General features: G+C 40.1%; 1 protein-coding gene and 1 long non-coding RNA gene across 2 annotated transcripts in view; one reads left to right on the top strand and one right to left on the bottom strand.

Annotated features, from left to right (window-relative positions):
- Positions 1 to 4,934, top strand: part of LOC125715533 (uncharacterized) — a 57,842-nt gene extending 52,908 nt beyond the window's left edge. The window contains exon 3 of the long non-coding RNA XR_007384093.1: positions 1,524 to 4,934. This is a non-coding gene — a long non-coding RNA (uncharacterized LOC125715533). The remainder of the gene's footprint in view (positions 1 to 1,523) is intronic.
- arid5b (AT-rich interaction domain 5B) overlaps positions 1 to 13,395 on the bottom strand; it is a 62,831-nt gene extending 49,436 nt beyond the window's left edge. Inside the window, exons 1-3 of the mRNA XM_048987190.1 lie at positions 13,333 to 13,395; positions 12,743 to 12,997; positions 6,557 to 6,791 (exon numbers count right to left, since the gene is read on the bottom strand). Of these exons, the coding sequence (XP_048843147.1) occupies positions 6,557 to 6,791; positions 12,743 to 12,997; positions 13,333 to 13,353 (511 nt within the window). The 5' untranslated portion in view covers positions 13,354 to 13,395. The remainder of the gene's footprint in view (positions 1 to 6,556; positions 6,792 to 12,742; positions 12,998 to 13,332) is intronic.
- Positions 13,396 to 22,285: the final 8,890 nt, after the last annotated feature.

Here is a 22,285-nt window from a genome sequence, read left to right as displayed (position 1 = left end):
GTAGGCTAGAGCAGGTACTACCAAGATGTTTAATGTTTAAGGAAGGTTTTCGGAGTTTTGCAACAACCCCAACCTCAATGTGAAACGATTGGTTGGCAGTGATAACAGATTAGTCATCCCGGGGAGAGAAGGCTTGGCACAAAGGAACATAAAAAGACCACATTGTATTTTCGCAAACACACTGAGTGCCCTTAGGTTAGAATTAACAATGCTGCTATGACTGCCAGGAGGAGGCGGGGCTTTCATGAAGGACACAGCACAGCATTAACGTTTAATTGAATTTCCCTTTTTTAAAAAAGGGACCTGTTTTCAAAACTCGGAAAATCTAATGAAGCAACTAGATTAATGGAAAGATTTGAGTGGAACACTCTTCTGAGACCTTTTTCTTTGCCAGTCTGCTGGCCGTTTGGGGTGTTTTTATACTACAGCAAGAGTCACATTAATAAGTCCTCTGTTGTTTCAGACCCTGTAATGGAGGGACAATAAAACTTTTCATTTCCTCAAAGGTCACCCCTTAGAGACATTCACATTGTTTAACTGTCTACCAGCGTAGCTATTATCCCACGGCCCATGGAAAAATAACACGAGCCGTTGGAAAAGCCAGAAATGAACAGAACGAGAGTGGCGCAAACGCTTCTCTGCGCGGAACCAGAAAGCGATTACAGCACACATCTTCCTGGTTCACCCACATTAGAAAACGCAAGCATTCTTCACGCTTAAAAGTGACTTTTCCACTCTGCCTAACAATGCCCTGGTCGGGGATTGAGAATTCCTGGCATTCGGCCAGATTCAGTCATAAGGGAACTGATGATATGAGTAGATTGTCGAGTTACGACAGACGAAGAACTCGCGTAAAATTTCCAACAGGTCTGCAAATAATCAAGACGTGATATTTGTGTTTATTAAGCTGGCCTGTGACTGTTTTCAGAAACATCCAGAGCTATGCTGCCCGGACAGTAGTGGAATGGGTTTGTTTAATTATTTCAAGGCAATTTCAGACTTCCGAGTTACGTTACAGAAGAGCATTCTTTATAGATATGCACATTCTGCTTTATATCCTCTACTAGCTAGCGCTGTAATCTTCCTACTGAAGGTCACTTCTGCTATCTGTTAGCCATGACAAGTGGAGCAGCCATTCCTCCCATTTGTGCCTTAGCTACAGCCCGATGTATAAATATAGGTGTTTAAAATTTAAAGCCAGTAAAATTAAATATGTTCACAAGGCCTGTAAATATCCCTGGGCAGATCTGCCTCGACTATGAGACATGATTTTCTAAACACAATCATGCTGCAACATGAAACATTTGTACCCAGAGCAGAATAAATGGCCCAGGCTATGAGTGCTAACATGTCATCTGTTTCAACTTTCCTGTTTCTTTACTTGCCTGTGTGAGGACAAACATTTGGTGGAAGCCACATTCAGGCCACAGGAAAAGAGCGACCGCACCAGGGAAATCACACTGCTCTTTGTTTCCAAATCGGCGACATCGATGCCATTTTCTGCCATTATGTCATTTGTACAGAAAGGTCAGCGAACGGCGTCGTGCGTGAACGAGATGGGCTCCGGAGTTCCTCCAGAAAGCCCTGAAATCCAGAAGGGCCTCGTGCCAAGTAACGGCCACGAACAGATAAGTCACTGTTCATTCTATTCTGCTTGACAACAAACTTGCTGCAAGTGAACGGGACACCCGTCGCAAATCAAACTGGTCCCCCACGTGCCCTGGCAGCATGGGTGATGCATGGACCTGGGTACCACGTGATGAATTAGCCCCCTCCCCCTCCCAAAAAAGCCTCTTTTCAGGCTAAAGCGGGGAGCTCAGTGCAGCCTGGAATGCAGGCACCCAACCAGGAGCACAGCCCCCAAGTCGTAAGTCATGGTCACTCCTTAGTGGAATTACCGCTGTCCCTCTGTTGTCCATTACTCCCACTGTCCTGTAGCTACTTACTTACTTATTCCTTTTCAGATTCATCAAGACAACATCTGACGTCTTCTATCACTCTCGGAACAGCTAGAGAAGTGCAAAGAAACTGAGATGACCCTTTTCTTGACCGTGATGGTTTCAGTTGACGTGATTATCACGTCAATATATGCACATGCAATGTATACGAAGAATATCCTGTACTGTTTGTACGTCGGTATCCCTGTTATTGAGTGTTACTGTAAACTAATAAGCCTACGTTCAGCAATGGTGGTACCCTGGTTCTTACATGCGTTCAGAAGATCCGTAAAAATCAGCAGAGCCTGAAACATGTTAGTCACATTCACCAAGAATCTTTGACATACATATTATGCCTTCGTAATTGCACACACACACACACACACACACACAGACAGTACACTGCCACCAACCAGTCCAGTCACACTGCGATTTCTTAGCTGCCAAAAGTGAGACCTTTCTGATAACTTGGGGAAGACCTCAGCTCTTCGCCATCGATGTCTGATCTGATCGCGTTTGGAAGGAGGTCACAGTTCAGTCTGTGTGGGATAAATTGGTGGTTGAAGTTGTAGTATTCTAACCAGCGCGAGACGCTTCTTTTGCGGCTAAGGCTGATTTTCAACTGGTGCTGCTATTTGAGAAAGCATTTTTATAAATGAGCTTCCCCAGCACTGACAGAGATCTCCCCCGCCAGCCTACCACGTAGCAACAATGCATGGCTGGAGAGATCTAGTTTTGGGAGGAAAATAATTGCAGAAGTGCCAGCTGACCACAGCAAGTCATGATATCAGAATCTCCCCGTGGAACGATCTGCAACATATCATGGCTTTAACTTTAAATTGTATTTTGTGGTTTATAAAATTTTGAAGTTGGCAAAAAGAACGCATCAACAAAATTAGCCCTGTCGTAACACAAAAGCAAGGAGGATATTCTATGCCGCAGGCATGAGTCTTCCCGATTCAAAGACGGCAAACTATTTGTATATAGCTATTTGTTTAAACGATGGCTTGCATTATAATCCGAACTGAGCTTTGCTCAGAAATAGCTACTTATCTCTGGCACCTGAAATGAAACACATCAACATCCTGCCTGTTTACTTTGATCAAGCCCACGTTATATGGTGGCAGTTTCTCTTTTAAAACCTAAATATCAGATGCTGAATTCTCCCCCATTGAGCTGTGCTGCACACGCATGCTAATAAATGCTTCAGTGACATTTTTTGAGTCATTGGTAGTCGAAATATATACCCGATAAGAGAGGAAATGCAGACTTGAAGGGTGAAACCATACAGCTCAGAACCAAACTGTGTCGTACTACTTTTGACAGTAAGTAGTTAAAAAAAAACTGTACATATAAAAGAATGTAGGCCCTGATAGTAAGATCCACCTGACCAAAAAATCTCTGTGATCCAGTGTAAACTTATGAGTCAGTCCTTTTCGCTCCAGATATGACTAACGCATGAGTGTCGGGCTAATGAAGAACCCAACCGAAGCCACGGTTCTCAGAATGTACAGCAAAGGTCTTCAAGGCCTGGACATAATCCGGTCTGTAACTTTTAAGGCATTTCCTTCAGTAGCAGCAGGTAGTAAAACCGAAGTTTTGACCGGAAGGGATCCTACTCTTGCAACATGTTAGCATTAATACGTCATGAATGAATGTATTTGTTACTGTGAGCTAACAGTCATTTTGGACAAAAGTGTCCAGTTGGAATTTAGCGGCGCGATACGATGACTGGAATCATCGTTGGAATTCAGGCGAGAAGAGGCACAGGCACTTTAACCTCAGTCGCATGAATAACTCATCGTGGGACACATGCATCAGAGTCATAAGGTGGCAAAGAAAAGTATGAATGGAAGTCATGCCTACACTGCTGAGCAGCACATTGTGGACATTCTTCACACCGTGAATCAGAGCAAGTGATCCTGAATTTTATGAATACAGCACGCCGTACTTCACATCTTCAAAGGAGCACTGGAGTCCTTCTCTCGACCTGGCGATGCTCATTAACTGTAAACAATGGTGTAGAATGCTCAAATCTGAATTCTGTCGTCAAGGAGACCAAAACTGTACCTGCCACTTAAATGGCTAGAGACGATAGCAGAGTTTAGTTAATATAAACACTTTAATAGGTTGATTTACACACTGATAAAACATTACAAATGCAGCCATTAGAGACATTCAGTAATTTGAAGCTGACAGCACGCCCTCCTATAACACTCGCCGAATTGGCATATGTCCAAAATTATAGCCCAAAATAAGCACAATATTACTATCCAGTCTCCCTCCCCATGGCGACCCGAGTCTTCTGTGACAGAATCTTTATAGCCATGCTGGCTCCCCCGAGAAAAGGCTTAAATTATAACACAATTTCATTGCTTCTCTGCAAAACTCGCTGTGGTATAGGGCTAGGTAGGTCATCCTTAAACTAATTATTGTACAGAGGCCTGATGTCGGAATAAGAGAGCCAAAGAACAGCGTGTGGATTTCGGGAGGGGGAAAAAAAAAGATCATCGAATGGATCATAAAAGAGGCCTGCATCTCTTGCCAACATTTTTAATGTAAGAAAATAAGCCTGAGGTGAGTTACTTTTTTAAGAAGGTCACACTGTGTCCATAATATGGCATATAATCACTTGCAAACTACATTCTGATCTATAATCTATACAATGCCTTGGTCATTGAAATGTTCAACCAAGGACAGGGAAAAAGTAATTAAGTACATCAAAGCTGCCAGATCCATGGTTTTTGTTGGCCGTCGTCCATGTGCGTGATGAAACCCCAACAGCCATCCTGTTAATTACTAAAACACCCTGCATTTTCTCCCGTGAGCAGTTGCTCTTCGTTTTTAACTGCCTCAATTACGGTAAATTTGTTTTGCGGTGCCATGACCGGGCTCATATTTCCTTTGGAGGAAACCAATTTGCCCATCAACTCTGCAATGCTGCGCTTTCAAAGAATAATAATAATAACCGTCATCATCAGCATCGGACAAAATAAAAATCAAAAGACGTTGTTTGTCAAGACATGCTGGGGGAGACCGTTGTTATTATAATTTCATAATGCATTTTCTGCAATAAGAAATGTCTTGAATTATACGGCAAATCTGTTTTGTCGGCTTCCTTAGAACGTCTTGCCATTGTAATAAATTCTTTACTGACATACAAAGTTTTGTAGAAATACCAACAAGTCAATTTCGGAACAAAGTTCATCGGGCTTTTTTTATTAATGGTTCATTACTAGCAGTGATGCTGATGTTTTAAAGTATGGTTTCTGCTAGTTGTCCTACTGAATGGCCCTTTTCTTTTCTCTAGGCAACAAAGAAGAGTAAATTTAAGCTGGAGATGCCCTCTGGCACTCAGCCAGGATATTTAGCTTACGCAGCGAATTCAGAGTCGTTTTGAGTAACTGCATTTAGTATCCTGACAACACAAACAGGCTAATATATAGTCATTAAGGAGCAACTTATTAACATTACAAAACCTATACACAATGGACACAAATAATAAGGTACAAGTCTGACAGTAAATAAATTCATTAACACACTTTTCTGCTCACTATTGATTCGCATATGCAGCTGTAAGCTTAAGTGACAAAGAGTCCATTATTGATTCTCCCATCTAATCTCTGCATAAGAATCTAATACAACGGCCGATTCAAGGGCAATTTAACATTTGGTTTCGCTGGCTAAAGGAGGGCTGTACACACAGTCTGGTAAATGGATGAGTAAACTATAAGATCCAAAAATAACCATAGAATAAAAACATTGTATCATTCTGTGAACAGTATAGCCAGTGTGACAGTAACTGGATCTTAAACCAACCTTAAAAACCAACATTTCTAACACCCAAAGTAGAAATTGGAAATAAGTAACAATTATATTTTGTATATAATCAAGAAACAGTTTTAGTGCAAATTCTCAATATATGGGGAGTAATTTTCATTTTTCTGGGTTCCTGTAACTGCTTTACAGAATTGCAAGTCATACATGACATTTTTAAGACCTCATAAATCTGACACTGGAGCTTTTAAACTGAACTGTGAAAGTTCTCTGCAAGAACTACAGCCAGTTAGCGACGTAGAAACGCACGTTATTCTGTTCCAGACTGCACATTTGACATTTATTTTCCCCTTTTCACATAAGCAATGAGAAGTCAAACAACGGTTTTCCTCCACTGATAATTCTGCACGCAATTTTTATGAAATATTTGGAGGCTACGACATTGGTAAGAATAACAAGAGGCCCGCACACTGAATGCTTAGTCATCCTTAGCTTCAGATATGTCTGTTGCATGACATTCTACAGATTTTTGCCATAAACATGCCTGACATGCGTAACATATTTTTGCGCAAGACTGAATTGCTTATGCTGTGATCAACTTACTGCATTGTGAAGTGTTGACGTAGTCAACTATTGGTCATGCTAAACTATGGCATTGGAGGGGTCTGATATTGGTGGGGGGGGGGCAGAATTCAATAATTTAAATACAAAAGTCTAGTTATTGGGAGTGATGAATGACCCCCCCCCCCCCCCCCCCCCCGCGAGTCCCTATGCCCATGATGCTATTTGGCACACAGACATAACTGAAGGATCTCAATGACAGGAATGAAAGAGTTGGTTACCTAGTTCCGCCTTCTCCTTAAGGACGTCCTTGAAGTTGAGGCCACTGTTGAGGGTCGACTCCCGGTACCGGTGCAGGGCCTCCCCCTGTTCATTCCTCCTCAGCTCCCTCAGCACGGTGGACTTCAGGGGTGCCGCCCTTAGGCCACATGTCCACATGGAGACGTCCGCGATTGTCCATTTCACAAGGTCCTCCAGCTTCACAATGACCTTCTCAGAGACGGCTATGACCTCATCCTGTGTGGCAGTACAGCATCATGTCAGTACAGCAGTGATGGGTTTGCATGTTAGGCTGTGCTGAGGGGAGGTGGGGGAGGTGGGGGAGGTGGGCAGGGGGGCATGGATGTGACTTAAAACATCGTTGCAGACGTCATGCTAATCTACATCCAAAGGAAAGCTATGGCCTTGGTGTCATGGTTGATGGTAAATAATGATCATGGAGCCAGATGAGCAGACCATACCGTGCTATGTACCACTATTATATAGGTCAAATTTCAGCTTCACTATCCAAGGCTATGGCATGCATAAACAAACAAATGAATAAATAAAAATTGCCTTTCGTTTTACTACGGCACTCCGGTCTCATTCAACGGCTAGGGAAGGATATAAAAATGAATTTCCAAATGAAATCCATTTTCTAGACTGATCCGCTTGTTATTTGGCGTTAGAAGGCTTAAAATAAATAAATAAATGATTCTGTTGGGTTAGTGTGGAAATCTGGACAGCACATGTGTTAGCATTTGAGAGAAACCTTCACCACTGCCTTTCCATACTACCAATACCTCTGGTTTAGCAACTCTACAATCTTAATGGATGTTATCATTGCCTCCTGTCCATCTCTGGTCACAATATCCCAGCATAACATAATAAAAAGCAAACATTAATGGTTTCAGGGGGCTAAAAGTCTTCATTTGAAATTTTTTCGGATATACAGTGCTGTGTATGGCGGACGGAAACTTAAGCCACTTCTGTTACCTTAATACCGCGTCTCCCGTCGAAAAAAAACGTCCAGCACAGAAAGGATTTGACGTAATTGTTGTTGACTACACACTGATATTCCTGCTTGTCTAAATTTTAAAATGTTTTCTTTTTCCACTTTGGAGTACTGCATTCTTTGAGTTTGGGAATAATCAACAGCAGACTTGTGGTCATTTAAAATGTAATTAAATTGCCCATTTGATTTTGAACCAAAACCTTAAAGGAGTGTCTATATATGAAACAGCTCTTCCATTAGAAACAAATACATTTTCAACTTCAAATACTGAATAGCCCCTAATTTGTATCAGACGTTTCTTATACTGTATATTGTTTTTGCTCAGACATAAATAAAGCACATACATAAATACCCTGACAACTAAACTCCACAGTTTAAATCACTTAAGTCATCGTCTGTCAGTTTCACCATTAGCCAGCGGTTGCTACATTTATGCCTTATTGATGCAGGCAGTGCACCATTAGTGCTTTAAAACGAGTGAAAGTGTGTTACTGCATTACTAGCTAAGGACTAATGTGCCCCGGCAGCCAATAGGAAAAGGTCGCAGTACCTCGGGTCTCCTTGACTGCCTAATAACGCTGCCACTTCAAAGCGGCGGCTGCATAGCCTAGGATGCTAAGTAATAGCCATTGTACACAGAAGCATTTGTTTGTATGTTGCTGTAAAAGTAAGTGGGTCAAACAATGTTAATCCCAATGACGACGCGACAAACTTTACGGAGAGGTCATGTGCAAAGCCTGACTCCCCCCCCCCCCCCCCCCCAACCCTCCATGGTCATTGAACAAGCAATTCTAGTGACACTCCTTTCAGATGGACAGCTAGAGAAACCGTAAAAGTGCAAGGTTGTCATCCCCTCATGTGTCGAGCTCTGTGCCTTTGGAACAAAAAAATATATAATAAAATAATTCCATTCATGGAAACTTTCCATTCTATAAGTGGCAAGAAACAACCAGCCCCTTGTTATTACATACTGGTGGGATTTGAGGCATTAGTGAGGAGAAGCTGTGGGGCAGCGTAGAGCCGAAAAATCACCCAAACAGAGTCACGCTGGGCATGTTTCACCCCACTGATTCCAGGGGTCAGGGCAAGAATTCCCCAGGTCACAGGAGATTTGTACACCTGCTTCCATGCCTATTGAGTTATTGACCCAGCAACATGAAAAATGTCCCCAGTAGATCCAGAGGAAGTCCTTTACCAAAGTTAAAGTTGAACAAGTAATTTTCCTTCCAATAATAGTACTACATCATAGAGCAAGTTAATGACTGAACCACATTCAGCACATAAAACGAACAAGAGCAAAATTAATCTATAGAGGGAGAGAGGGAGAAAACAATTACCCTTATAAATTTTAAACAAATTTACATTGTCGTTTTGAATTTGTATACATGGCTTGGCTATAAGTTGCGTGATACAGAGAAAATAAACAACAGAAAATGCAAATATGATGAGTGTCTGGGTTTCGATTAAACAGGGAAAACAAACAGCCTTTAAACAGATTAATTCAGCAGCATTTATTATTTATCATTACATTAAAGACTAGGCAAATGCAGTTCTCAAGTTTAAACATGCGAAACAGTGTATATTTCACAACTGATCACAGATTCTGGAATTAATTGCATTTAGCAAGCACAGAAAGGTATGAAATGTGTTCATTCTAACAATACCAACAGCTGCTTAGGGTAATTTTTACACTCATTTGTATATTTGAGGAGCAGTTACATTCTCTCTCTCCCCCCCCCCTCCCCCAGCAATTCCTGAATAGCTGGAGTCATGTAGCAAATGTGTGACACCTATGAAACAGACAAAGATATATATACTTCAAGCCGAACCTTAATTTCCATAACAACACGTTTGAAGGCCTGTGTTTCGACATGATTTCTGGAATACTGCATTGTCGAATGTAACCTTTATGGGGGAAAAATGATCCAATTTAAACTATAAATATATCCCAGGCATTCAAACACCAACATGGACTTTTGCCAGGCAGTAAGATGTCTCTGGACTCCTGCCATGCAGTTCCACTGCAAGAGTCACAAGTCTAAAGCCATACTGCTTTGTAATTCCAAACAATTGCAGAGAGCCAGAAAAAAAAAGATAGATATTACAGCCCACTTGTTGTTTTAACAAACCCTCTTTTGGGAATATTTGGAAAATTCAGCTGAAAACCTGCAGCTACAGTCACACTCTCTGAAGGCATTTGTTAATGTGTAACACCAAGGTTATTTGTAGTGACTAGATGGCTGATGGAATCCGATACAGAATCTATTTTAAATACTCTGACCTGTTTTAGTTCAGCACGTTACTAAAAAGTCACCACCAATGCCTACTGGGTTGTACTGAGGCCCCATCTCTGACAATCATATGAGCTGCAGTGTTTAACAATGGGGCCAATAACAAAGAAAGATGAAGTGACTAGAGGAACAGTTTACCACCCTTTAACCGCATATGCATCATTTCTCAAAATCACCTTTGTAAACTAGTTGCTATTTCAAAAGAAAAATAGAACTCCAACGCGGTTTGGGCTTTTTTAGTGGCTTCTGTCCAATTAACTACATCATCGCATTTAAAGAAAATAAAAATAACTGCAATTATAATCGTGAAATGGGTTACCAGCAACCAACAAAAAAAGTCGCTCTGCATTAATATAAACACATAAAACCAAAAGTGTTCTGACTTCTCTGTCAGTAAATAAATGTCTGACATTATTTTTCTGGCAGTCATGAACCCATGAGGATAACACTGTAACATAGTAAAACAAAAAAAGCACATGTATAAACGGGAGTGTAATGTTGACCTCTCTGGGTTCAAGCTCTCAGCGTTCTGTTCTGCAGGCTGTCTGCCAAAGCAAGATCACTGCAAGTAGGCTGCTGTTTCTACACTGCTGCTATTCTGCAAATGAATGACTACCTCAAGCCAGAGGGGAAATTACATCACCTGGCTTTACAGACAAAGAAGATATTAAAGCCTACTACCTACATTTATCACAGTCATCATGGCTGTTTATTGCAAACACACCCAGCGTTAACATGGAACAAAGAATAATTCAAACGCTGGTTAAAGAACTTTTATTACCTAATGAAACTGACACTACTTGGTCGAAATAAAGTTATTAATGAAAAACAAAAAGCAAAAAAGCAATCCGTACTGACTACATCTCAAAAACTGCGAGGTATTTCGAAAAAAAACAGATGATTACTGTATTGATAATTTGGATTATTCAGTACAAATGCAAATGTAATTTAATTGTACAATTTGCTGAGTGCACGTTCAATTGGGAAGCAATCACACAGGGTTTTAGATTACCACTGGCGACAACCTTACACTCAGTTTCATTGTTATTTAGATTTCCCATATGTCACTAATTTTCCAAAAGCAGTTTTAAGTCCTAATGAACACTACACACATTTTAGGTCAATATCGATATTATCAAGAGGCACACTAAATTAGAATATGTGGCAGGGGTACTGCCATTAAATTTTTATAGGTTTCTCTGTAATCCGTAAAACGAATGGCGGAAAACATCTTCATTAAGTGTAACCATGTAAAACGATGAAGAAAAACTGTATCAGATTTCATACCCTATTATGTTAACTACGGATATATGAAGACGTACGCTGCCCTTGAACACAGTATAATCATATCTGTATTGCAGTTTAAAGATCAACAAATCATGTAGGCTAAACGTAGGCAGTAATTCACATTGCCATTTCGCCGGAGACGGGAAAGGGGAAGCAGATGACAACTTAGAGAGAGAGAGAGAGAGAGAGAGAGAGAAACAGAGAGAGAGAGAGAGAGAGAGAGGTCGGTTGAACTGGGTAAATATGGGGTTAAGTCAAGTGTTGTTCTTCACTTCCACCTCGTTACACTGTATAAATACGGATGCGTACAAGGTCGATTCAACAGATGATGCAAATTCGATATTCATACTTATTTTGCGGCGGAAACTCGACGTTTCACAAAAAGCTGCATATAAAACCTGTTGCTTATTATGAAAAGGACATTTGATACCCAGCAAGGCAGAGGGAAAGTACAATAAAAGTTCAGCGTAGGCTAGATTCTCATATTGTGATCTGCTAGTGGTTGTACTAGAAGCACAAGGAAAAAAAATAGGTTTACCGCTTCACTACATTACCCATATATAACCGGCAGCTGCGTAACTATCTCCATATCCAATACCACAATCTATCGTTAGAATAATTAAGATGTTAAAAAAAACATCCAAGGCACACGGTTCACGAGATAAACCTCACGACTAGTAAACTTTTTCGCTCTTTTTGGATCAAATTACCCGCGCATTTATGAGTAATAAAAATGAAAGTGCAGCAGCGAGACGTAACCTTCATAAATGTCACTCGTCCCCTTTAAGGCATCGCATCTGCCTGCTTATTCAGCTCGCCGTTATTAATCAATTGCTACTAAGCGAAAGCATTTCAATACGCATGGAAAAAAATGTCTGCTTACAATACTTATTGTCTGGCGCTATGCAGCCAGCCAATTTCCGTCTTTATGAATACCCGCTGAAATATTCACGGCTTTAATATAAAAGGCATGATGATATTCTGTGGATTAGGAGCGTTCCGTTCCTAGGTTAATGTGTTTATTCTCGGAACACTTCTAAGTGAAATACGCCGCTAATCAAGCATTTAAATTCGTCATTGCGCTACCTGTCATTTATCACTTTGTTCAATACGGCGCTGCCAGCACGAGTCTTTTGATCTCTCTCTTTACCTCCATTTCGTAATTTCCGCCCTATTTTACAGAATCGAGATACGGAATATTAAGACGACAAACACAATAACTTTATAATATAGCTAGGCGGGTAAAAAAACACACAACCAATGCGTTATTTTCAGCAATCCATCTCACTAAATAAACTAACACAGACCACGGGGATGATTTATAGTCCAGTTCCACTAAGGTAATTAACATGAAATGAATCTACGTTGACAGTCGAATTAGCTGATCCTTCTTACATTTTTAACAGTCTATCCCTGGTATTGACCGATCAGAGGTCGTAAACATAAAGGCGATATGTTACGTGCAATCAGATTAGATTTCGCATCATTGCCAACAGAACGCACAGTGAATACATAAGGGTCATATTTCACTGATGCCTTATTTGAAATTCGCTTAGTGCCTATCAAATCTTTAGGTGAAAGAACTTAAGTGAGAAAATGTTAATGTTTGTATTCACCTCTCCGTGATTGACAGTTCTTCCCTGGGGAGTATCTTCTGGGAGAAAATAAAGTTTAGAGCTGGATAGAAGTTGCTTGGTCGTCCTTTCTTCCCACAACAGCTGGAGCTCTGCTATGCAAATCGGATCCTCCGGCTTACATCTTACAAAGAAAAAGTCGCCAAGGGATAGAATTCTTGGTTTGCCTTCAAGGTGAAACCTAAATGCCTTGTAGAAAACGTAAGGTCCGTGCAAACCACAAGGCGAGCCTACCCACTGCGGAAAAAGTAATAAGCAATTACTTTAATGCGTACTTTCCATTCAATAAATAATAAAGAACGCTGTCATACATACATAAATACGGCTTATAAGGAATAAACAGTATCAGGACAGGGTCAAAGAAAAAGTAGTTAGGCACAGCATCAGTGGTTTTGAAAACAAATATGCTATACATTTTAATATTTGTAAACACGTAAAGTTTTCTATTAAAAGTTCACAATATTAATTTTAAGCCTTGAGAAAACACATGAAATGTCCGTGCATACTTTACGATAACGACAACAAAATAATGCGAAAATACAATCTACTCCGGGCAGAGTAGATAATAATACCTTGAGTGAGTTGGGCTCCATCTCGACGTTCTGAATTGATTAAACTCAACATTCTCTCCAAACTTGTTGGCTTGAATGGATTGCAAACGGTCCTGGAAGGGCACAATATTTTCGCGTACAGTTTCTCCTGAACTGTCAATATGAAATCGGAACTGAACGAATAGAGTAATGCAATAGCATCCAAAATTGGTACCTAATATTTTTCGTGGGTGCAAGATTTTATCTAGAGATAATTTTGTGCATATTAGAATATATATTGCTCATATTTAATTCGAAATGGCGAAAGGACGGACGTTTCTGATCGTTACCTTCGTTGTTCTAGCCCCGATTTAAAATAAATCGAGATGCTTGTTTTTCGAAATTTTTAAGTCACGCGACAGAAGCAATCGTTTTAATACTGTTCCGTATGTATATCGAGTAAATTAGCCAAATTTTGGTCTTTATTCTTCTATTTTTTTTGCCGGAGCGAATATGTCTCTGACAGGACCTTTGTTGAGGACGTCTGTATGTGTAATAGAACGAACATTTCCTGCAGACCTACAAATATTCAGGGGCGCTCTTCTTCCTATTTCTCGAATGCATGTACTGTATTTTATTAGTGTCAGTCGTTTGAACAATATTTTGCACCAAAATATTTCCTCTTAATGACTTCGCTAGTGGTGAGGAAAAATGCATTAACTGGCACGGTGCTTCAAAGATGATTCGCAGCTAATATAGTCTACTAGGTAAATATTGGTTGCCAGCTTTATATAAATAGCTACAGCAGTTAGGGTTTAGAGAGACGCCGCAGTAAATACATAAGCAGGCATCACGAGATATGGAAACAATGGCAGCGTTGAATGTGTGTATTGTGTTATTGTATGTGTGTGTAAGCGGGGGGGGGGTGTGGGGCCGCGTGTGTGTCATAATTAAAATGTAGTGTGAAATGTATCCGCGTCTTTTTATAAGTATTTCGAGTAGTCCTTGCACAAAAACTGCGACAATTTTAATTAGCTTTATTTGGTAAGCGTCCACGATGGTACGATCGTTATTCTTGGCCGCGACTAGCTTAATCGTATGAACAACTTGTTAAAGCAAAATAAAGTTTATAAAATACCGACACAATGTTGCATATTAAATACAAGGTGTTGTTTTAGCCTCGCTCGTTTTAGGGTAAAGCAAGCAAAATAATTTCAATGGCCAGAGACCGCGGGGTGGGTTAGCCAAGAAAGCAGCTATGAAAGGAAAATCTGTTAATAGAGATAAACAATTTTTAGAGTGGTAATGAATAAAAACTCTCCGAGCGATTGTGTTTAATGATAGTGTAACTTTAGACGAAGTCCTGGAGTGCTTTTCCTGCTCTATAATTGAGACTACAGTATCTATAATGCCGTTGTCACAATATGAAAGTTAGAACATGTTTAATAAATTACAAGGTGCAGCATGTATGTCAGCTATTTTTATGCCTTATGCAACGTTTTCCCTTATTTAAATCACGAGGGGTCCGGAACTCAATTATGTTTTTCTCAGAAAAAGACGAATTTCTTAAAGGGAAATATTGCACAATCATATTTTTATGTCCACCATAAAATCAATGATACCGTCATCTGATATATGCAAAAAACGAACTGCTTTCAACACACAAGAATGTCATTAACTATATATAGATTAAGGGGATTTTAGGTGGGGGTGGGGGCACGACAAGACGGAGCACGCTCGGTGGAGAATGTGACTAAAATGTTGCAATTGACTTGACAGGGCGTAACAAGGAAATGAAAGCGCTTAGACAAAGAAATAGCTAACCCTTATTCTGTGATTAAAATATAAAGTTGTAATTCAGTCGAAACAACATTATATCGCAGCGTATTGCATATCACTGCTCCCCAGTTTAAAACGTGTTCGAGTGTAATTTCATGATTAAAACAGGCAGTAGCGCATAAAAAAATGTTGCGTGGCGCATTATGCACCGTTTATTTATTTATTTACGTATTTATTTATGCATATTTCTGCCCCATTTTTTTCGCTAGAATGGGCGATCGCATACAGCAGTAGTCTGCGGTAGCTCGCAGAAAGTACCAAAGAAAGAATGCTGTTACTTCACCTTTCTGTTTAAACAGCATTTGCATAATACAATGTACTCAGTTTGAAACGCATAGGGGTTTGGTTTTGCTTTGCTAGTTTTTACTATTTATTTAAGCGCGAGAGCGTAGCGGGGAGGGAGGTTCGGGGGAATGGCTATTGAATGATATCAGAGTATTTCATAAGTACGGTCTAAAACACTATAGGGAGGTGTGCCAGGGAATCGCATAAGCAACAATTCAATCTTTTCAGCTTCAAATTAATATGGCTTCCAATTCTCAGTACAGTAGTAGAGTTTGTTGGCGTTCATCTTATGAAATCAAGTTCAAAACGTGTGTTACTGCTACTTCTAAAACACAAACACGTTATGCTTATCGTAATTATTTTACGTAATTTGTGTATTTTAATTCTCATTATACCACACCAACGCACAAACCAATTGTGAGAAAAAGCGCTGCAGGATGAATTATCTTCCTTTCATTGTGACGCCGACTGTCAGTAGATGTATCTTACTTAATCATTGTAAAGTAATGCTTTAGTTGATGCGGTGAGAGGGTAGTGGCGAGTGTGTTCAACGGGCCATCAATCACTCCGCAGATGTAAAACATCAGACAGTGACACACTGACACTATGGGATGAAAGGACTGCCCCTGCAGTGCAGTATTGCTGCTATTATCTATATATACATTGTAGAAATTCTGGGGTTTCACATATATATATATATATTCACACTTACGTATGTGTGTATATATACACATAGTATGCACGTGCATATATACACACACACACACACACACACACACACACACACACACACACATATATATATATATATATATATATATATATATATATATATATATATATATATATATATATATATATATAGCTTTGGAGGGCTTTGCTCTTATGCTATTAATTGTAGATTATATATAACCATACATGCTACTGTGAGTTAATCTGTATCATTTTTGTGAATTTCCATTGTCATAGAAACTGCTAGCTGCATAGCTTTTATCATGTACTTGCACTAACAATGCACTCCCACCAAAACATCAAAAGAAATTTTTCAGTGCAGCTATGTGAACAGTACTCAAATATTGCCTTTATTCCTGTTTGCTTAAAATGTCACAGTAATAATAAATGATGATAATGGTGCTGCAAATTATTTGGTTTACAGATTGTGTGTTTCAGCATCTGCTGTACAGCGTGGATTTCTCGTCGTTGGTGACAATATGAGTATACCAGATTGATAGCCTAATCTTTCACTATTTTTTTTTCTGCTGCTGGAAGCATTTGGAGTTTGAAAGCTTAGGGAAAAATTGAATTCTGTGTCTGGGTGTGCGTGTGTGTGTACGTGCGTCTGTGTGTGTGTGTGTGTGTGTGTGTGTGTGTGTGTGTGTGCGCGCGCGCGTGCGCCCGCGCGCAAACCCCTGTGTGCAAACTCATTAAATTCTGCCTGTCTATTCATCCTTACAGACATGCAATATTCAATAGTATTCACATTTCGTCGAAGGACATGACTGAGTGAATCATGTTATTTCGAAATTTCTGCTGTTTTGAAATATGAACGCCTTCCATCTGAATAACTTGCTCGTTATAGTATTTCATTTACATAAAATAGGCTCAAATGAGCGATGGATGTTGTAATTAGAGTAGCATTGTTTTCTGCAGCGTGATGCTGTTTTTGGTAGACGTATGTAAAGAAGCCTTGGAGTGTAATTCCTGAGCTGTTAAGGACATGTATTGAATTCTGAACGTCGCCGCTTCATCTCTGCATTCCTGTTCCCGTGGCTTTTAATGGGCCTAACCTTACCAAATGATTCAGACAGAGAGATCACAAAAACCGGTGTCAGCATTTTCCTCCTTTGGAGATAATATATAAATTAATGACAAGTTATTAAATAGAACTCTATACTGCTGCCGGTGGAGCACATTGTGTATTACATGATTATACACTTCCAGTTATACTAGTCAAACATTAAGAGAGATAGCGCTGAAATATATTCTTACATAGTATCATTTTATATCAGGAAATGAAATAACTCACTACAAATTGCTCCACTGTCAAACTGTGAGAAAAAAACTGCTGATTTTTCTCGTGTGAGGAATGTTATCTTTCAGCTTACATTATGAACCATCTGATATTATTCTAAATTGTAATTAGTAAGCAATCATAAAACACGAAGTGAAATGCACAGTCCTGTGGAAAGGTATTGGCTTCCTGTTGAATACTGAGTGCATAATGTTAAATTCACCGAATACAAGCCAAAGTAAACAGTTAAGAAATCAAACAATCACAGTTTATACTATGAAAGTGTAAGATGAACATATCACACTACTGGCCAGTGTCTTTCAGTCGCTGTTCTGTTTCTTTATGCCTTGATGAGATAAATTGATTTTCTAATGATATGAGAGTGAATCGGATCCTACTTCAGGAAATCTGATAAGAAAATGTTATTTTTCGCTGGCATACAAGAAATTCATTTAAAAAAAAAAACACAATCGCAAAAGGAACCGGTTATTATTACACACTTGTTTTATTGTTCGATTAAATTTATTCAGTTTTTTGCCTAACATAGAGGCCAACAACAATAGCCGCTCTCCCTCCCTAAGAGCTGGCTGCAGACATTGAACAATTTACAGTATATAATTCATACACACAGGCTGTCAGAGATGAGTGAAAATTCATGCAAACAGCTTAAGGCAGAACAGTATTCAAAAACCATTTTTTAAATGTAAACTCACTCTGTACAAATAATTATATATCACCTGCATGTGGAGGCTGGATTGAGGACAGAGGAGTTTGTCTCTTGCATGTAAAGACTGCTGGTCTTTGTGATTAAATTAAAAAGTCTGTGGTAACTGAAGTAGAGTGTGTGCAAGTTTGTTCAATGCGTGCATTTAGAGATGAAAATACACGGTTTTTAACAGCATAAAATATTCAGTATATTCATAAAGAATTTAGTCACATAACCTGATTCCATACATATTACCTTACAGTAAGCATCTTGTCTTACCATTTATGGGTAAAATCCATGAAATGACTCAGGAATGTTTATGAATCCTTCATGTATGAACACACTAACATAAAAATAGCCAAGGTTGTGAAATCACAGATTATTTAACTGTAATTTGTTCATGTTCCGGCAGATGTGAACATTCATCCATTTGCAATAACCGCCTATGAAATCTGGGTTGCGGCCGATATGATGCAAATGAAATACGAAGATGATACCAAAGAATTTCCAAAAATCCTTTATTGGTTTTGCGAAAACAAGAAAACAATAGCGCATGTTTTAAAAAAGAGAGCTCAGCTGCTTGTGGGCACTTTGGCAGACTTTGAAAACCTTAACCCCATGTAAACTTCTCACTTTGCAGTTGACATGGTATCGTGGGTGGGACGCAGAAACACAGTGACCCCTCTCACTGGTCCCCATTAAGGAGCAGGCTCCTCCTACTTCCATACCATATATTCAGCCACTGTATTTTAAGCCGGTTGTTTTAAATGCCTTCTGGTGAGGAACGACCTAAGGCAGACAGAAACAATCTCCCGCTTGAGGAAGCTCTTGGTCAGTTTCGATGGGCGTGCAAATAGCCAACTGCAACAGAATCCAGGAGCGTTCTGCTCCAGCTCCACGCACATGCAGCAGCTCACCAAAAAGAGGGCTGTCTTTGTGCATGGCTTTTGGAATGATACTCCCTGTGAAGTTCATCAAGGCTGATTAAAGAATGCTTTTGGTGTGTGTGTGTGGGGGGGGGGGAGAGGTCAGTGGTGCATTCTAAAGAAACCAACACTGGTTGAATAGTTCTTCCTTGGATGGTCCACCTTGGGAAAAATGCCCCAAAGCCGGCAACAAACAATTATGTGCGATTACAGCAGAGACACCAGCGACTGGAGCGGTGGGTTTACAGCAGGACGGCGGAAAAGTCGGCTCGCGGGGGAAACTCTTTGCGATGCTGTTTATAATGAGAAGTACAACAGAGCAAATTAAGTCATCCTAAAAGGAAGCCATTTTCTCCAGGGTCCTAATCTGATAATGGCCACGGATTAGAAACAGAGTAGAAGTAGAGTAAAAAAAGGAAAAAAAAATTCACCCTGACATGCTTCCATGCTAAGAAATCTGAGGGTTGTCTCAAACTCACACTGGATGAAACAGACACTCACTCTTTCTGGTCATTCCTGCCAAGACACATTCTCTGAGTACTGTAGCAGTCCATTTTGCCTGTCAGTGTTGACTCAGTCTATATTACAGCATATCCTACATTCATATTCATATAAGCCTTCGGGGCTGGCCCAACAAATTACATATGACCGCAAATTACAGCGAGCAGTTTGCCGTAATAACGAGCTCTGAACATCTCCTGCACGCTGTATTTAGTAAATTGTGCACAAAGGAAATCTGCTCCGTCTGACGTTCAAGAGAAGAAAAACAACGGAAAAAAATAGCAAGATGACGACTCCTTCCACCTTTACGCACACAGCGAAGGACAAATAAAGGATTTTCGCTTGACTCTGCACGCAAGCAGAACGTGTGCAATTTTAATTAACAGCAAAAAAAAGCTACCAGGTAGCATTCCATGACATGGTAGCTGAGAAATGGAAGGCACATGTAAACCGAACAACTTACAGAAAATGCCCCCTCCGTTAACAGCCCAGCTACTAAAGCAACAGTCATTACCGCTATGATTATTTCATATTTAAAATCTCACTCTTGGAAATTCAGTCCATGGCAGAGGGCCGATTTAAGGGTTGACACATGAAAAATGCATCCTCGGGATTTGGTACACAGGCTGCGTCTCAGCGTTCACCTGGGCACATACACTAACAGCTTTTAAATTATTTAAACGTCAACATTATTATACAAAAAAGGGGTTAAACACCACCTTCAGAAGGGGGGGAGGGGGGGCTATAAGAGAGACCTAAAGGGAAATAGCAAACTGTAGTGTCAGAGCTCATTACTCAAGGTGGTTTAAAATTTCAGATTCAATTATTTTACACACACCTATCATGTTTCTCTTTATTTCATCTGAAGTCCTGCCCATTTAAGATATTACCATCGCTGCGCTGAGCTGAAAGCACATATTTCGTGTCACAACAGAGCAGGACAAAAGCGTACAGGGGCATGCAGGCAAAGGCCTTGCTTTTCGAAACAATGAAGTGTTTCATTCTTTCATGTTCATAATAGTGTATGCATAAAAAAAGCCATTCTAGGCAAGGTTCATAGAGGCTGTTAAAATGGTTGAGTCATTTGAACACTCTGGGCCAGTTGTATTGACTGTCAACACAGCATAACAGCTAAGATAATTATCCTTATCAGATTAAAAAACACATATCACACTACATTTTTCCATGCCTCCTACACTGCTTACATCAGTCAGCACCAGCAAATTACAGGATATTATTCTTAGATTATCTTAGAAATTGTGTTCAAATAATTATCCGTGTTGTGCATATAGGCAGCCGGTTGAAACGTCTCGGCAAGCACAGCGATGCTGCCGTCAAGGTGTGACACAAGCTGCCTGAGATGTGGCCTTCCCGTACTTTAAAGTGCTTAAAGAGCTGCTACCATTGTTTGGGTAACATGAGAATATTAGTTTCTTAGTCTCCCGCATGGGCCCACATTTTGCTCACATCACGCAGTTCCTCATCCTGTCCTCCGTATCGCATTCTGTTGACGGCCTCTCCAGTAGATCTCCTTCTTTACGCATTACAGTACATGGAGGGCTGGTCCTTTAGCACCCAGTGCCAAATGGGAGGAGCAGAACTGCAAACTCACAGCAGTCAGTGACTGACTGAGGTGTGCTCTCCTGTTCATACCCCGAAAGGCCCCTCCCCCTACCCACTCCTACTCTGATCTAATTATATTTGCCTCCAAGGAACTCAAATTTAAACTGTTGCATAACAGCCCTTGGTTACAATGCTATTCCTATTTAAAATATAACTAAACCAAACAAGTCATAATTGTCTTTTTCGCTTTCCCTTAACAGAGTGGCCACGTGGAGGGTAAAGAACCCCCCCCCCCCCCCCCATCGATGAGTCCATAATCACACAGATTTTCCCAATCTATACTATTGGTGATACATTATAAAGAAAAGTTATCCTGTTGCAACACGATGACTGACATCTTCCACTCCAACCCGGAGCCAAACCTGACCTCGGGAACTCCTGACCTAGAAAGATAGGCTTTATTCAACACATCGGCTTATGAGAACAATGGCATGTAAGTAAAGAACACTAACAAAAGACCAGCCAGTGGGACCAGCCAGGGAACGATTACACATTTTAAGAGCGGTACATTCCCATGTATATTGTGTCATATACTGTGTACAGAGCCCGGATTGTTGGTGTATCTACTGCAAAGCAAGGCTCTGTCAATAAAGACTGAACTTTGTCACTCCTTTTAGCCGCACTTCGCGATGCGAGTAACTGCTTGGAAGTGTATCTCTAGATAAGATTAACTGTAAGGCATTTACGCGCAGCGAAAAATAAAATATCCCGCAATTCAGGAAAGGGAAGCAATCTACTGTCAATTGTACGGGAATCGGCAATTTATAGAATCAACACCACTGTCAATATTAATTTAGTTGTTTAAGAAACATAAATGGCGACTGGCAGGACGCGAAATTAATATAAACTCCCTTGAAAGATAACACGTTTTGTTTTTAAGACTCAGCTGAAGCATGTCGTTCTTGTTGATAAGCTGTCCACTTTCTTAACACAAACCATATTAATATCAATATGATTTTGGATACTGTTGCTGTAATTCCGTGAGCCTGTTGTAAACAGAATAGAGTGATCTTCGCTATTTGCCTATATTTGAGGGTTGAAAAACATGCTCTGGGAAAAGGATCTCTAGTTTAAAATATCAAAAGGATCCAACAATGAATGTAT

Source organism: Brienomyrus brachyistius, chromosome 20 (genome assembly GCF_023856365.1).
Source record: "Brienomyrus brachyistius isolate T26 chromosome 20, BBRACH_0.4, whole genome shotgun sequence".
NCBI lineage: Eukaryota > Metazoa > Chordata > Actinopteri > Osteoglossiformes > Mormyridae > Brienomyrus > Brienomyrus brachyistius.
The sequence above is the reverse complement of the archived record's forward strand: the minus strand, read 5'-3'. Positions and strand labels throughout refer to the sequence as shown.